Below are 17,411 nucleotides of genomic sequence, written 5' to 3'. Positions count from 1 at the left end.
ATTCTCATTGAACAAATCTTCCTAGTTGTTCTGAATAAAAAAATGTAGAGAAGTAAAAAATATCTCTCGTAAATATAAACCTATGAATTGATAAACAATTTTCTATTTTTCTAAAAAAAAAATGTAAAAAATATAAACATGTTAGTATTAGAATTTAAATAATGATCATGTTGATCAAATTATTTTTCTTTCTCCGAAAACAACCTAGAATTTGATCTTGAAATAAGTTGGCATTATTAAGTGAAGTACTAGAAAATGTAGGTATTTCCAACGCTAAAGGGGAGAACTCATTAATTTGACGTTATCACGTAAGACAAACAACAACTAGGAATGAGGACCACTATGAGCCTAGGCCAAACAACATTCTTATACTGAACTCAAGTTCTTCGCTTTACATATTCAAGTTCTTAAATATGTAGTAAAATATTTTATTTTAAGGTCGTATGAATGTAAAAAATATTTTTTAAATATTTTTTAGTATTAAGTTCTCGATCAGGACAAAAAGAAAGAGAAAGATGACAAGTGTTTTAAATAAAAACAATAATGTTAGTGTGTAGAATAATGTTATGGCGGTATTTATCAAATATTTTCTCTATTTTTTTTAAATTTCGGTTTTTGATAAAAAGTTTAGTACTTTTTTTTTAATTTGAAGATAATATATATTTTTGAATTATATTAATATGGTGTGATTAATAGCACTTTATTGTTGTTGTTTTGTGTAGGTACGTATCATCCCGGGGCCTGGGCTTGCCGACATGGAGGCCCATTCCAATGCGAAAAAAAATAGAATCCCATGTATGTGCCAACAAAATTAAATGCAAAAAAGTTGTAAAGTAAGAGTCAATGGAATCAGAGCAAGAGTACTAGAAAGCTAGAAAGCTACACGTTGATTTAGATTTTCCTTTTCGTGTATTGTTAATATAAAAGTTTTACACTCTCAATTAATTAATTTTTTTAGATTAAATTTAAAAATTAGTAATTTTGTCATATCTTGTGATTTATTATAAATAAAGCATACAATTTTAGGATTATGAATGTATTTTAATTAAAATTTTATACTTATACATAGAAAAGAACGTGATTGCTCTAGTAAGATGAGCGTATGACTTCATCTAATAATATAAAAGAAAAATATTATTTTGATACTCAGTTTTTGCATTGTTCCAAATTACAACTTTCAAATGATAGAGGTTATGAAATGTAAAAGGATATTTTTGTCATTTGAAGAGGTGTAATTTGGAGCAAGAGGTGCCAAATTATCAATGCTGAATAGTATTGAAGATTTGATAGGAATGGAAAGAAGAAGTATTATTTTTAAGAGCTTTTAAGCAGGCTTGGATTTGAATTGTAGTCCAAAAACATTTATTTAAACAGGGGAGAATTTTTTTTATTATCAAATTCATTTTATTTAGAGAAATGATGTTTTGACAATTTTGAGAGTTGTATACAACTCTTGATATGATGAGATTAGATATAAATATATATAATAAGAGGTAAATTTGTAATTAAATGATATGAAAAATTATTAAAATAATAGTGTTGGGGGTTATAATGTGGTTGTATAAAACTTTTGAGTTGTTAATATATCATTAACCTTTTATTTAAGTTCACATTTCAATTTTTTATAATTTTTCAACGAAAAACATACTTTAATTGTGTATATCAAAGTTACATCATGTAATTAAATAATAAAAATATATTTATTTATTTTTCTTTAAAGATTTAACATCAACTAGAAATAATGTTAACTCATATTGTATAAGTAAGTCCAAATGATAAATATTTTTTTCTTTTTGTTTTTTTTTATCAACAAGAAAAAATAAATAAAAACGAATCACTTTAGGGATGATCCAACCTTTATACAAAATAGAACAAAACAAACATCACCTCTCACCTTATAGTTTGCCAAAAATTTCATACTAAGCCAATGGAAAACAAGCCAACAAATCAAGCTAAAGACACCTAAAAAACAAACTAACACCTCAATTCCATCCTACTCAAACAAAAGGCCTTAAGGTTCAAAGTCTCTTGATAAAAACATACAAGCCAGATGATCAATGCACCAATCATAATAAGAAAAACAAGCATATACAATTTTAGATGTAACTCAAGACCATACATTTAGTTGAATCAAAGTGAAAATTTCATAATGATCAATTACTCTGCCTTTAAATATGTGCTTGTTTCTACATTTCAAAATTTCACCAACAACTGCAATCCAAACACATCCCTAAATGATAAGTGTTTTTCTCTTCTTTATATTGTTTTGTTTTGAATATTTGTATAGAGTTGTGGAAGGTGTTGGGAATTGATGCATATTTCTAATTTTCTTCCAACTTTGCCTTTACTTCCATTAAGACTTGACATATTAATTCTTGAACACTTAAAGTAGTCATGGATAATCTTCTATATTCATCTACTTGGTGCCAATCAAAATTTTTTAGAAAGGGGAATTATTATATTTAGGGGATGGTTGATAGAAATTATTATACCAAGGATATTACTACACATCCTTTTTTTTGGAATAAGGGTCATAAGTGTAATTTCTTCTATGATTGGATCCCTGTCTCATTTGCTCTTAACCCTATCTTGATTTCTCTTTAAAATCTATCTTAACTTGAGTTTATTAAACCTATTGTAACATGTTCAGATCACCTAAAAGTATGACGTGTTAAAGATTTAATTTTATAAACTTGAGTTAAACTTAAAATTAACTTAAGATATTGCAATTCAATTCATCTTTATTCTCAACCATTTGCTCTAACAACACCACTATTTTTGCAAAAAGTTTCTCATTCATGGTGCTAGATGATTTTTGACTCAAAATGAATGAACTCTCAAGACTCACCCTCCTCCTTGCTACCAAAATCTCTTTTCATGATTTGTGAGCTATATAATCCATCACTATTGCACCAACAAAGACCTATTACATTTCTGACATAAGGTCAGGCCATTAAACCACCTAACAATACGTTGAACTAAGTTGTTTAATTTGCACATTGGAATAATCCTGGTCAAAAGGATCAAGCAAACGAGGGATATACCCTTTTTTGCAATCAACGATGGCTTTCAGATTCAAAGTGACACAAACAAGAAGATAAGTATGGCCAACTAAACCTTCCCTTTTGGAAACTGTTGAGCTATTTACTGAAAGTATTTTCCACCCTAAACTGTTGATCAATATGTATCTAGTTTTCCACAATATTGCTACTGAAAGTATTTTCCATACACAGTGAAACAGGACTCAAGAAGGACCCTAAATTGGTGAACCTAAATTAGTGGAGCTTTCCAACATTAAGTGAGACTTTTCAACGTTATGTCAGGCTCAACCTTTCTCCAATAATTGAAAAAGTAGGTATTTTAGTAAGACTTTTCCATGCTCAAACTCGTAAGTCACATTATTAATTTGATTAAATAGGATGAATTTAATGGATTGAAAGATCTGAAGCAGGTTTGTTACATAAAGAATAATGTTTCAGAAAGGTATATCATCCACACCCTATAATCATATTCCATAATCAAACTCACTGGTAATTTTAAAACTTAATATTATGGTTGTAAAAAGAAAACAACCTATCCTTAGATTTATCTTATCAAACAATAAATATTTCTTCTAAAATTTAATATAACAAAATTAATTGTAAAGTAAACTACATTGAACAGCCTGCATGCAGTTTCAAATTCAACAGTTTATTTGAAACTACAGGGGATCTTTTTGAACGAAATTTGGACACACAACACAGGCATCATATATAGACATAAATACTAAATTGGTTGCCCTGTCAAAAGAAATTATGGATAAAAGATGCAATGGCCTCTTCAGCTATCAACTTGTACATTTTCTGCGTTGGATGAACAGCATCCCAGAATACGTATTTGTCTGGATCAGAACAACTATGCACCCCTTTGCATGAATCTGCGTATTCTATTGTCCCTGTCCCAACACATCCTTTTGAACCTTCCACAAATCCTGCACTCACCCAACAAGAGCAAAGTACATGAAAAAAGAACTTGGTCATGCTCGTGCTTAAGTAAAAGAAAAGCGTTATTTTATAGGTCATAGAAGTAGTTTAGAAAATGCTTTTGTGTTGAACAGTGAACATGTAAGCAGACAATGTGAAGGAGTAATTAAAATAACTTGTGAGAAAAGTGACTTCCAACATTGACATAATTCACGGTAATTTAGTCTAATACTAACCATATTGTTTAGGATTGGTGACTGCACGTTGGATCATACCATAAACATCAACCAAAGCAGTCTTTAAGCCCAGTTTTGTCTTCAAGAAGTTTAATTGCTGAAGTAATTTTGCATTGAATGCATGAGCTACACTGTTTAAACTTTGATCACAGCCTTCTGCATTTCTAAGTGTCTTGATAAGTGGAATGCATCCCAGAGGGAGGACTCCTACAATGATCAACCTCCTGGCACCAAGTCTATGCATTTCCTGTAACCACCACTCATACTTCACATCTATTTCAAACTGTCTTTAAAAAGTTAATGAATTATAATTATTTATTATAAGATTCAACAGTTAATATGTTAGGGTTTTCGTTGATAAATTAAAAAATAAAGTTTTCTTCTAAATTATTAATTGAAAGGGTTGGGAGAGCCTCTATTGTTGTATTGGTGAGACATTGAATAGTTTTGGACAAGAGGTTACTTCCATCATCAAAAAGAGAAGAAGAAAAAGGGACAGCTCTTTGAACATATATAAAACTTATCAGAAAGGGATAAGCATAGTTAAAATACTCGAGTCAGATTGATTTTTTCAAAAGTTAAGAAGGAATTTCGACAAGTAATGTTTAACCAATAATATAGTATTTTGTTCTTATTTCTAATACTACGTAAGTTTACTCCATTAATCTTTTATAATCCTGTTTATCTCATTATCTAAAACTGTGGTGTGTTCGATAACACTTTATTGTTGGTGTTATTTTCTGTGGAATTATTAATCTTTCCGGCATATACAGGTCCATCTATATCCAATGCAACCAAATATAATATCTGTGCACGAACAAAATTAAATGCAAAAACTGTGAAGTAGGACCAGAGAGTATTAAAGTCAATGGAATCAAGTTCTAGCCGTAGAGATAAAAATCAATAACAAATCACAACTCATTTAATTTAAGCAGAAATAGTTTTCTGAGTTTCTTTTTTACATTTAAGATATAAAATCCAACATTCTAAATCCAAAAACAATGAGTTATTTTTTTTATCAGTTGGAAAGTAATTTACAATATTAAAAGTATCTGGCAGAAAAAATCTCAGCTTTTACTAATGATTTTTTAAATATTAATTCAAATTGTCTTTGAGTTTATATTTTTTAGTTTTAATATATTTTTTTCCTTTTGTTGGCAAGACATTTACTAAACTAGAGTTTATCCTTTTTAATATGGTATGCTTTTATTATTTATTTTACATTTTTTAATTATGACTTTTACATTACATTCTGTCTCTTAGCTATTATACTGTTTATATTATTTTATTTTATCATTTGAACAGCGTATTTCACACTATTGATAATGGACGATAATACTAACACAATCGAATTTAAAAGCATAGAATAATATTATTATATTAATCAAAATTTATATGCATTTAAGAGTATATTTTTTTATTGTCATATTATGAAAACTAAAATTTAAAAAATAGTTTTTATCCATGAAATAAATCTAAAAGTATATAAAAATATGACAGAAACATGCAATCATTCATGACATAAACACGTGTAAATTAATATAAGCGAACTTCATAGTTTCATCTAGTAAAAGTTTTGGACAAGTTTTTCAACTTTGAAGTAACTTTTCAACCAACTTTTATCATAGATAAAATGCAAGAATTGATGAGTATAGATGGAGAAAGAGAAAACCTGAACGTCCTTGGAGAAGCGAGAGAGCAAGAAATTCTCAAATTCTTCCAAGCTGAATTGCTTAGGGCGAGTAGGTTCCAAGAAATAATTCTGGAGGAAGTCATTTGTGCCCATACTCATAATATACAGTGCATTTCTTGTAATGAATTCTGCCCTTTCTTCACCCACCTCTCTTCTCAAGTGGATCTTGTAATGTGCAAAATACTCCAGTTGTTTCGAAACAGGCAAAACATTCTGCACCACACTCACAAAACACATTCAAAATACTTTTCTAAGTCTTTATGCAGTGAATCAAGTTCACAGAATTACATACCGAAACTTCAGCTGTGTAATCATCAAAACCTGTGGCGGCTGATGCAAAACTAACACCATACTGAAGATCTTCCGGCTTCAAATTAGGGTCCAGAAACGGTGGAATCACTTTTCTGTACCCCACTGCTTCAGCTGCACATGTGTTTAATTGGAAACACTCATACTCAGTTTACATGCAATAGAATAGGCTTCTAATTCTAACACCAGATGAAAAAACACTTAGAAACATGTGACATGATGGATGTTTTAATTGTACTGTACCACTCTTGTCAAATGTACTTTGCGCTTACACCTTTTTAGATTAATGCTTCTAAAGTTCCGCTTGCCATAACAGGGTTAAGTCCTAATTAAGATAGCTTTTGGATGGTTTTTTTGATAAATGGACATTGTTACGTTGAATATAACAAATGATATATGCATGATAAGATGTGAAAAAAAGAGACGATTGAAGTGATGGTTATAATAAGAAGGTATTCATGAATCATTGAACCAATATAGAAATGAATTGTTTTTATGATTTTATTCATCAACAGCGTATTAATAACACATCAGATGTCTTCACCTAACAACCTATTTTTTTTTTACATGGTAAGGAAAGCCTTTATGACAAGTAATCTAAAATTCTATCGATCCTTGTCCTCTCTATTCTCTTAACTGAAGGTTGAATTTCGAGGTATGGTAGGCTAGTCGGTGCATTAAGTCTTTAGATAATTTATCTATAAACACGTGCTTTGAATCCTGTTCATAGGTTATCTTCTTGGAGGTACTTTTGGGAAGAATTGCATTAACTCATTTCCTTCCCCTTCTCACTTTAGATTACTCCCAAATATACTCCACACGTTACAGATCAGCTAACTAGGGTTTTATAACACATTTATAAAGAAATGAAATAAATTGATTCAAATAATGGACAATGTAAACTTTTAAGAGTTATAGCTCACCTCAAATATATCATATTATTAACTAAACTTGAACATGATGATGATCCAAGGATATGGGACCAGAACATGTCACATGATATATTAATTATGTTGGCCTATAAGAATTAGTTTCTGAAAGTAAGTCATTAATTATGCTGGCCTAGTAATTGATGTTTTAGTAAACTGAATCCATGAAAGTGAAAAGAGAAGAAAAAAGGGTGGAGATATATTTTTACCAACAAAGTCTGTGGCAAGTCTCCCATTGCTGAACCTTCCTGTTGGGCGGCTGTCAAAGAAGTCCTTCCCATAGGGAGGGAAGTTGCTTTTCATGGTGGTGTGAAGGACATTGTTGTTGCCAGAATCAACACTTGAATCTCCAAAAACGAGTATGCAAGACACATTATGCTTTGAAACCACTTGCCTCACCAGAGGAATGTCCACAGCAAGTGAATGATAGAATGGCAGTGTGGCCAGTATCATGATTTTCACCATCAAGTACTCCATATCTGCTCAAGTTGAGAACTGGGAAATCTATGTTCATTCAACAATCCCATGCATCATTGTTTAAATACACCACGTATGGATCCCATGTAGAGAGTGGTTGCTGCAGCATTTAAAAAACGGTTCCCTAAATTAATTACAGCATTTAAGGCTTAAAACTACTACTCCACCCCTGGCTTCCACTTTAATTGGAGAAGGAAGAAGAACACAGCAATAAAATGCACTTCTTTAACTCCAATGCAACTGTGACGGAGACTTTACAAAAATCTCATGTGCATATTGGTCCACTTTTGTTTGCTTCACTGTACCACAATGGACTCTCGATCATATTTTATTAACTTCCACTTTATACACCATTATATATATATATTTATAAATTACTAGGTACTTTTTGTCTGTTGGAACATGATAATATAAAATGTTATCAATATTCTTCAAGTCTGAATGTTTAGAACAGGAATGTTAACAATCATCTGAAGTTGATCTTGCGTTTGTAAATCCCCTCTTAATAACACTGTTTAAACTTTTTCCATTACATTAAAAATAATAAAATTATATTAATTTTTTTGAACAATTTCACTAAAAATAAGCATTCTCTTTTAAAGAAATATATTGCTTTGATCGAGAAAGAAAGAATAATTAATTTAAAAAATAAATTAGGAATTAAAAAAATTAATGATTCATTGAAATGATTTATTCTTTTAAATAAATATAATTAAAAGTTTGGACTCAAGTTTATTTGTTTAATTTATTTACAGCTTTATTCTTCTGTTGTAATGATTTTTTTTACTTTCACCAATATAGTATTTAAAAAATATTTTAATATCAGAAACTTATTTACTAATAAAAACTTATTTAGCACACAATACGAGAAATTTAAATTTTTCATATGGTTAATCTTTCATAACTTATTAAATCAGTTAAAAAATTATATAGATAATAAAGATCAATAAAACTTTCCCGTCAAAATATAAACAAGGAAGCTATTTTTTTTTTATTAACAAAGAATAAACAAAAAAAAATCAAAAAATCGTGCTCCAATCCCTATAAAAGAACATAAACTATGAATCCAAAAAATAAGTTGACCCAAAAAAGTCATTCCAACAAATATTTATAATACTCAACATTAATTAATATTAGCTACATTTAACTAAAAAATATTAAGTTTTTTACTCAGAAATTGAATATATGGTATAAAAATTCTAACAATATTGCTTGAGTCTCTTTTCACATAATATTAGTTCTTTAAAGCTTAAATTTCATTAATTCAAATAATTAAACCAAACATTAGCTTGTAATTTATTTTTAACCAAACAGATAAACCTTAACGAATAATTAATTAAAGAACTCTAAATATTCTTAAATGGTTATATTCGTACACACATACGTATCATTAATTTTATTTTTTGCGAATAAGAAAAAGAAGCATAATGAAGCATGTAAAATAAATAATTATTGGAAGTGATATTATGGGAATTTAAGAGCAGTGACTACCTCCTGCCGCTTACAATAAATGCAAATGGTTACTCATAAAGCATCTATAATTTCAAGGGCACCCATGTTGCTTTTTAAAGAGAATCTCCAATTTACTACTTGCTATAACCAATTTTTTTCTTTAATTTACTAACTTCAAAAATTTCATTTAATTGGCTATATTACATTCTTTTATTTCAATTATGGAATAATAAAATAAAATAAAATAATTGTACTATTTTTGTGAAATAAAAAACTAAAATTAAAAGTAAGTCAATTTTTATGAAACATAATTTTGCCAAAATGATATTCATATTTAGTCACTATTATGTGCATTCAATGAAAATAAAAACACTTTGAGAGTAAAAGTCATAATTGAATCAATCTAAAAAAATGAAAATTGATTATCAATTAAATAAATAATTGGGTCAATTTTATTTTAATTTTTGAAGTTCAGTTATTAGATTTGGGATATGACATTTTGCAACCGGTTGAAATAAAACCAAATCAAAATTAATTAATTAAATATTATAATAATTATTATTTCATTTATATATAAAAAATATGTATGAGAAAAAAAACATAATATCTCTAATATGATTCATATTTCAATTCCTTTCTATTTTTATTGTCTCGAGTGTTTCATTCTCTAAAATTGAAAAATAGATCTCTTATAAAAAAAAGTTAAATTTTAGAGATATTTAATATTTATATTAAAATGTATAAATATAACATGACCATATTTAATATATACTAATAAACTACATATTCATTTTCATAAATGTTAATTTACATTCATATCTTAAGATAGGAAAAAAAATGTTTGAACCTAAGTTGTTATTATTATTATAAATACAGATGGTCCTTTGATACAAAAGTATTTACTAAAATAAACATTTAAGAGGAAGATCATACTGTACTTCTTACCCAACGAACATTTGCATATTATTTAATATATTGAATTTAAATAAAAACAAATATTATTTATTACTTTGAACTTAATTATAACTCATAATTACATTAATGTTCTCATATTTTTTTATGTTATTTTTAATTAAATTAAATATCTCTGTTTTCTATTTTGTTATTAAGATCACTGACATTTTCATTCAATTATAAAGTGTCAGTTATAATTGTACTTAGTATCTGGGTACCTTTATTTTTTTACAGAAGTATCTATGTACTAGTGAATTGAACATCAATGTTGCAACTACCAACTTTAAGTTATAGATTTGAATAATTTTGATTTACAACAAAAAAAAGTTATAAAGAAACGTGTCACTAAAAAATATATAACTCAACTAATTTAATGCTAGTTCGAATATAATTGAAATAGATACTTTAAATAAACGGATATTTAATTTGTATAACTAATGATCAATAAGCAATGAGGAAAAAGAAAAATTAAGTTCTGTTTTATTGCTATATATCTAATCAAAATTGAAACTATCTCAATAATAATTTTTATGCAAACTTTAACTATCTCAACTATCTCAATAATTTTTTCATATTAGAATTCTACTTTCTAACAGAAAAAAAAAACATATAAAATATAGTATAGGTTTGTCCTTCTTTTTAATAATTAATACGAAAAATTAAATTTCATATTTTTACAAAAATTACAAAATGTTTTATAAAATATACTTTCAAATTTTTCACTAAAATGTATTTTAAGTATTAAATAATATATTCAAAACAATAAGTTAACTAACAAGAAATCCGTTGTAGTCTAGTTGGTCAGGATATTCGGCTCTCACCCGAAAGACCCGGGTTCAAGTCCCGGCAACGGAAAAGTTAACGTTTTTGAGTAAATTGTTAACTATTTTTCAATGTTAAATTTAGTTTTAGTTTAGGGTTACATAATGGATAGCGATCTATTTTATGTTACTCAATTCTTAACTCCTTCCACCATAGGAAATATTAATACATTATTTTAATAATTTTTTGCAATTTTTTTATAAGAGAAATGAACAGCATGTATATCAACATAACTTGTGTAGTCAAAACTTACAGCTTGTGTACAACAATGAATTCCGTTTGACAATAGATGATGATGATGCTGTTCTTCCACCAAAAAACGTGGCTATAGTAATAGTTAGTAGCTATTCACACACTTCAATGAATTGCTCTAGTCAACATTTTAAAGAGCTACCAAAATTTTGAAAACAACAATGAAAAGTAGAAGAAAAGTTCATCTTGATAATGATTTTTATATTTCAGTGGATATTTTAGTAGTAGTGGTCTTGAATTACTTTAGAATTATAGGAAATGCTATTTAAAGAAATTTTTTTGACTGTAATTCTATATCAAAAGGTTTTTTTAGTACATATATTATATAATATTATTGATAGTACATGATTCTGGTATAGAATTCTTCTAAAGAAATTACTATTAATTAGTTTAGCTCATGAAAGAAGTTTAACTAGAAATGGTGAAGAAAGCAGAATTTGCATTAAGAATTTTGTGAGTTCCTTGAATTCAAAGAAACAGGCAGGGATAGTTCCATTAGAGAGATTATGAAAAGAGAGTGAAGAAAACATTAAAGACACTGTGTCACAATTCTATGAGGTTGCACCAAACATGACATTTTGTGATGAAGTTAATGAAGCAGTTTCACATGGAGAAAGGGGACAAGTGTGTCCTCTGCAAGGGTCCCTCTAAGGCACACCAGCCTCTACAATCTCCAGCTCACACACCAAATCATTCTCAGTTTGCTCAACAACTTCACACTGCACATCTCCATTTGTGCACACAAATTCATTTTGCATTATTAATTTTTCATACTTCTTGTTGGGCTGTCTCTGTCAAGTATTTATTGAGAGTTAACTCTCTCACAGTTTTTGTTTTCCTTTTGAATATCAAATTTTGACTTCTTTTTAACAGCAAAAATTTAGATGAGTGAACCTCAAAGATAGACTAGAATCAAGATAGATATCACAACCAATTTCTTGGAGCATACACACATGTAATTGGGTGGCCGTCCCATTATTCACCGGATACTTGTTAGAAATACATGTTTTAAATATTTGTAAGTATCATGGATATATAATAAAAAATTGTGAATTTCAAACAAAGTTATCTAAAAGAATATTCTTGAAAATGTAATTTTTAAAAAATCATAATCCTAAAGTACAAGATCAATAGAAATGAACTCTAAATTATTAATATAAATAAAATTTGTCTTCTTAAAAAATAAATTCAAATAAGTTGTATTCCAAAATATAAGTTTAAATAAAATTAGTCTTTGTTAAAACGAACTTATTTCCGCAAATATAAATAAAAATACATAAATAAAAAACAATTATAACACAATTATTCAATTTTTAAAATTTAGTAAATATTTTCACTTTGATTACTTAATACATATATTATTACCTTTGATTAGACAAACCTTCTTATAAGCACTTTTAAAAGAGAAAAAGAAAACAAAGTATTTAAATTAACTTATATATAAATGAATTTATAAAAACTATCTATATAACTAATCTAAATTATTATTTTTAATTTGTGCATGAACTAATTTTAACTTGTAGAGAAGTTCATTTTTTCCCACTTCTACACATACAAACCTAGAACACATTACAGCTAGAAACTACGATTCTTACTCAGTTTCAAAAGGCTATTCTTTGCTCTACGCTATTAGTTTCTTATTAGCAAAATATTTTTCACCTACGCTCCTTGATCAACCACATCAATTTGAGAGGGTAAATCAGAAAGTATTTATCTTAATTATATTAATTTATTCACATATATATAATTACGCTCTTATAATATAACATGAAAAATATCTCATTTAAAAATAGAACTTTTAAACAAGAAATAATTCATTCTTTAAAATCTTTTAATTTTTTATGTAGATTAACATAGTTAATAGTCGAACATATATTATTAATAAATTATAATATTTAGTATAAAGTTAATAATAGTAAAAATATTATATTTAATTAAATAAATCAGTCATTAAACTTAAAAGACTTTTTAAACAATTTAAACTCTAACCTTTTTTGTGAAATAAAAATTTATAAAAGACTACATCTAGTTTATTTTCTAAGAAAAACTTGTCTTCCTTTCACAAATAAAACATACTAAACAATTATAAACCACTATATCTAATTTATAAAGTTATATAAATAAAATTTGTAATTATGGAGTGTTGGCTGAAAAGTTAAAAGAAAAGAGAAATTAAGCCATTACCCTGTCCAATTGTTTTCAACTAAGGTTTCTAAAAAAGAAAATATGAGCATTAGCAATTGTCACGTTGAAATTGGAAAGTGTTCCCCTTGTAGGTCACATCTTCCCTCTCTGTCGAGCTCCGTTTACAATAATACAAAAGCCTAGGGCGCAAACTTGTCGGAGATTAGATGTAACAAACCAATAAATAACCACACCAATTTTTTCTGAACCTCGTTACTTCTTGTACGGAATCAATTTTCTCGTTACTCTTTTTTTTTTCCATTTTTAAAAATAAAATAAGTTTTATTATACTTTTTAATTCCTTTAATTTCGATTGTGATTTTAGTTCATCAGGGTTTATCATCCAATTAATTAATGTTTAATTCAATTTATTAAAAAAATTCTTACTTCTATTAATTACTTGTAGATAATTCCACATCCTCTTAACACATCTCTCTCCTAATCGTTTTTTTTTTTAATATCAATAATAAAAAATAAATAAATGAAAATCACTTCAGAAGTGTCCTTATACATAAATAACAGTACCCTCCTAGCTAAACGCCTACAGAATACAAAAAGGTATTAATGAATCATCTATATACCGTTCAAAGGATTCGAAACCCAATTAGAATAAGAAAAGGAAGCACAACTAGACTTAAATAATTATCGTAATATTAAATTATTGAAATATTTATTTTATTTGGTATTTTCTTTAAAATAGTAAAAACATTTATATGAAGATTTAAAATGAAGATATCACACTGCTCATGCAATAAATTCATCCATGGAGAGTAGAAGGACGTCAAATCTTATTTCCAGTTCTGATCTACAATAAATATTAAGAAGTGAGGGGATCTTTGACAATAGTTTTGATGAAAGTAGTTAAATCATGAGTTTATTTGGATACTTAGAAATATTTTTTTATAATTATTCTATTGAAAAAACTTTACTTTTAATACAAAAAACACTTCTAGTTAGTATCCAAATAGACCCTTGGCATACCCAGATTAGTACTCATCTCATCTGGTATAAGTTTGTTTTGTCCAAAAATGATTCTCAAAGGCAGGACGAACAGAAACAACCTAACTCTAAGGCTTTCATTCTTTAAACTGAATAGTGTTACAAAATGGGACCATCACTACATTGGGAGAGAAAAAACATCAACTAGAATGAACAACACTATAATGCCTTACATTTTGGTCATTAATTCAAGCTCAATTTCGTAAAGCCAGATCAGCCACTGATTAAGACTCTGTTGCATTAGCGGTATTCCTGGATTATATTAATTGTTAATGAAATTCTTATAACAAAAATGACAAACATCTCACGTTCAAAATTAAAGTAACATCATCAACTTACTTGGGTGTTTGTGAATCAAGCTGCATGGTAACTGGTCCATCGTTAACCAAATTCACCTGCTCTCCATCACAAGTGACAGGATTGTTAACATAGGCATCATTAGAAATTGTCACGCAACAAAGAGACCTGCACGGGGATTGAGTGGCATATGTTTACCTTCATCATTGCTCCAAATACACCATCTGCATTTGAAATTGAAAGAAGATTAAGATAGGGTTCCAGCAGATCTTAAATGAATAAATACAAAGCAACAAATACAATGCTAAAACTCCTAGGATTTCAGTATTGACTAGTCACATAAAGAAACTAATTATTAGGCCAAGGGAAACAAATTGAACAGCCACCAGGATCTTAGTATTAACAAAATTATTTTTTATTATAATTTAATTAGCCATCAGCAAAAAGACTTGGCAGTTACAATGATGATAAGAATGAATGAAGGCATTGGACATTGCATGTCAAACAAATTTCTGAATAAACAATAACTTCATTTAAAAAGAGTGCACGATTTTTTTTTTACAGTAATTCGTCTTTGTTGACCAAGACACAACCTGTTAATGTTAGTCCCTCTGCTTTACCAGGAAGAGAGAAAAGTTAAAATAATTTATAGCAAGTTCATAAATATCCTGAATCTTTGCAGAGGAAACGTGTCCAACATTTCAATCCAACTCACTATATGTACTATGTACATTCTACATCAAGATATATTAAGTTCTACCTACATCAAATACTTAACAGTTTTAACCTGTATATTTAATTGAATGGGGAAAAAATGCAAAGCTATTTCAATTTATCACTGAAAGATGAAACAAAACAACGAATGAAACAGAGTGAGCAGCGAGAAGATATTTTTTTTGGATTTCTTACAGCATGTATGTTTAGAATGACAAAAAGGAAGGAAAATGCACATTAAATCCATAAAAAATTGAACAAATAGCGTAGAATTTCGTCGCCAATATTAGTTGAAGGAAGAAAAAGTTATACTGTTTATTGACGTTCATGATTCATTTCCTTAAGGGCCCTTAGATGTAGATTTTTATAAGCACTTCCAATTGAAATAAAATTCATAAAAATACAATGTGAATTGCTTAAAAGTAATGTTACATAATAAGATCTATTTAAACTAGAATAAAACCCTTATAAAACTCTTGCATTATAGATATTATTATATAAAATTTATTTTAAAAAAACAGTTAATACGTGAGGATGCTATTTAAAAAAAAGTCAATACGAAAGGATGACACAAACATATCTTTATATGAAGGGAAAATTGATGATGTGACGTGTATTTACAAACCGTGTATTTACAAACCGTGTATGTTATGTATATGTTGTTTGTATAATCCTTTAAGAATTACCATAATCAATTATACATACCAATTATTTTAAAAAAACTACAAAAGAGCATTAGAGTAATCTTAAATAAATATCTATTTTTTTCTCTCTTTATTTTTCCAACCAAACAACTTCCCAATTATATTTTCACTCAAATCTTTTCCTATTTTCTTTCTACAAAAAAGAACATTTTTACTTTATTTCATATAAATTTCTTTCTTTTTTTAATACCTATCTATTTTTGTGTTTCTTTCCCCTGTTCAAATTAAAAGTAAAAGTCATTTTAACAATTTATTTATTTAATTAATCAATCAAATAAATTGTTTAAAATGACAGAAATTAAATTCGATAAACTATCATATTTATTACAGAAAGAGAAGAGAAAGTTGCATGAAACATATAGATATCATACCCTTGATTGCATCAGAATTATAGGCGGTTCTAAACCTGTCAACCAAAGAGGCATAGAATGGTTTGGCTCTCTGAGGCGCCATCGCAACGTGAAAATCCGGTTTGTTACCCTTCAAGAATCCATACAACGTAAACTGACTCACTGTTAAAAAATTAAATTCAATAAATAAATTATTAATCAGCAAAAAAATGTGGAAATCTTTACATTCTATAACTGAGATTGAAAATGCTAGCACTGATCACTCACTCACCCAACAAAACTTGATAATTTTTCTGCATTACACTGTGGTCCCACGCTTTACCCGAATTTTCATTTGGGAACAGCCTCATATTCAAGACCTTTCGGCATCTGTTAAAAGAGTAAACTAATTTGAGTAACGGAAATTAGAAATTGGATAGAAAGGGGGCGAAGAAATGAAGATGACATGTAATCGGCGTCTGCATCGGAATCGGTGTCGTGGATTCCTACGAGGACGAGAAGGCCGGGGCCAATCTCGGAGACGATGCTGCCTTCGACCTCGACGGAGGCAGAGGCCACGCGCTGAACCACCGCTCGCATTGCCGTCACTGCTTTTCTTCTCACTCTGGCGCTCCCAATTCTTATTCCTCTGCTTGCGCTTCCTGCTCCCACACGTGGAACCCTACACCTAAAAGGCCACACCAATTGCAGTTCCATCTTTAGTATCTATCTTCTACGTTCATTCGTTGGGTTCAATTTTTTTAGTATTCAATTGTTACCATTTTTAATCATATAAAAAATCATAAATATTATGTATTTTCTTTCAATCTCATATCTCATCGTACCATTTTCAAAATAATAAAAAATTGCGAATAATTAAATTAAAAATTAAAATATATTGATATAGTTAATTTAAATATTATTAAAAAAATTCCATAACATAAAGAGTCAGAGTAAAACATATTGCTATATGAATTATTTTGTGAGTATATGAATAATTAAACTTAATATTCCCATCATCTTTGATTTTAGAAGTATTCATTGAAATTAAAATAAGATAATTTTACAAATAAACTGAAATAGCTTTACTTTATGAAA

At 28.3% G+C, this 17,411-nt stretch overlaps 2 protein-coding genes and 1 non-coding gene across 3 annotated transcripts; 1 reads left to right on the top strand and 2 right to left on the bottom strand.

Annotated features, from left to right (window-relative positions):
• Positions 1–3,524: 3,524 nt before the first annotated feature.
• Positions 3,525–7,828, bottom strand: LOC137832529 (GDSL-like Lipase/Acylhydrolase superfamily protein). Its single transcript, XM_068640731.1, has 5 exons — positions 7,339–7,828; positions 6,184–6,314; positions 5,871–6,104; positions 4,199–4,445; positions 3,525–3,970 (listed from the first exon to the last, which is right to left on the bottom strand). The coding sequence occupies exons 1-5, from the start codon at positions 7,604–7,606 to the stop codon at positions 3,783–3,785; spliced, it is 1,068 nt and encodes a 355-aa protein (XP_068496832.1). The 5' UTR covers positions 7,607–7,828; the 3' UTR covers positions 3,525–3,782.
• Positions 7,829–10,794: 2,966 nt separating this feature from the next.
• TRNAE-CUC (transfer RNA glutamic acid (anticodon CUC)) lies at positions 10,795–10,867 on the top strand. The gene has a single exon. It is a non-coding gene; the product is annotated as a tRNA-Glu (tRNA).
• A 3,452-nt stretch (positions 10,868–14,319) lies between these two features.
• On the bottom strand, positions 14,320–17,064 carry LOC137832528 (D-Tyr-tRNA(Tyr) deacylase family protein). Its single transcript, XM_068640730.2, has 6 exons — positions 16,780–17,064; positions 16,606–16,703; positions 16,356–16,496; positions 14,765–14,790; positions 14,609–14,664; positions 14,320–14,521 (listed from the first exon to the last, which is right to left on the bottom strand). Exons 1-6 carry the CDS (start codon positions 17,028–17,030, stop codon positions 14,494–14,496), a joined length of 600 nt encoding a protein of 199 aa, XP_068496831.1. The 5' UTR covers positions 17,031–17,064; the 3' UTR covers positions 14,320–14,493.
• Positions 17,065–17,411: the final 347 nt, after the last annotated feature.

This window comes from Phaseolus vulgaris, chromosome 6, assembly GCF_051622355.1.
Source record: "Phaseolus vulgaris cultivar YP4 chromosome 6, ASM5162235v1, whole genome shotgun sequence".
In the NCBI taxonomy this organism is placed as follows: Eukaryota; Viridiplantae; Streptophyta; class Magnoliopsida; order Fabales; family Fabaceae; genus Phaseolus; species Phaseolus vulgaris.
The sequence above is the reverse complement of the archived record's forward strand: the minus strand, read 5'-3'. Positions and strand labels throughout refer to the sequence as shown.

Excerpts from the sequence above, each read along its gene's own strand:
- LOC137832528 (XM_068640730.2), bottom strand. The coding sequence starts at position 17,030 with ATGGAACTGCAATTGGTGTGGCCTTTTAGGTGTAGGGTTCCACGTGTG. Across the intron at positions 16,497-16,605 it reads AAATTATCAAGTTTTGTTGG|TGAGTCAGTTTACGTTGTAT; the intron begins GTGAGTGAGTGA and ends ATTTTTTAACAG. Across the intron at positions 14,791-16,355 it reads TAATTCTGATGCAATCAAGG|ATGGTGTATTTGGAGCAATG; the intron begins GTATGATATCTA and ends TTTCAAATGCAG.
- LOC137832529 (XM_068640731.1), bottom strand. The coding sequence starts at position 7,606 with ATGGAGTACTTGATGGTGAAAATCATGATACTGGCCACACTGCCATTC. Across the intron at positions 6,105-6,183 it reads ATTACACAGCTGAAGTTTCG|AATGTTTTGCCTGTTTCGAA; the intron begins GTATGTAATTCT and ends AGTGTGGTGCAG. Across the intron at positions 3,971-4,198 it reads CACCAATCCTAAACAATATG|GATTTGTGGAAGGTTCAAAA; the intron begins GTTAGTATTAGA and ends GGGTGAGTGCAG.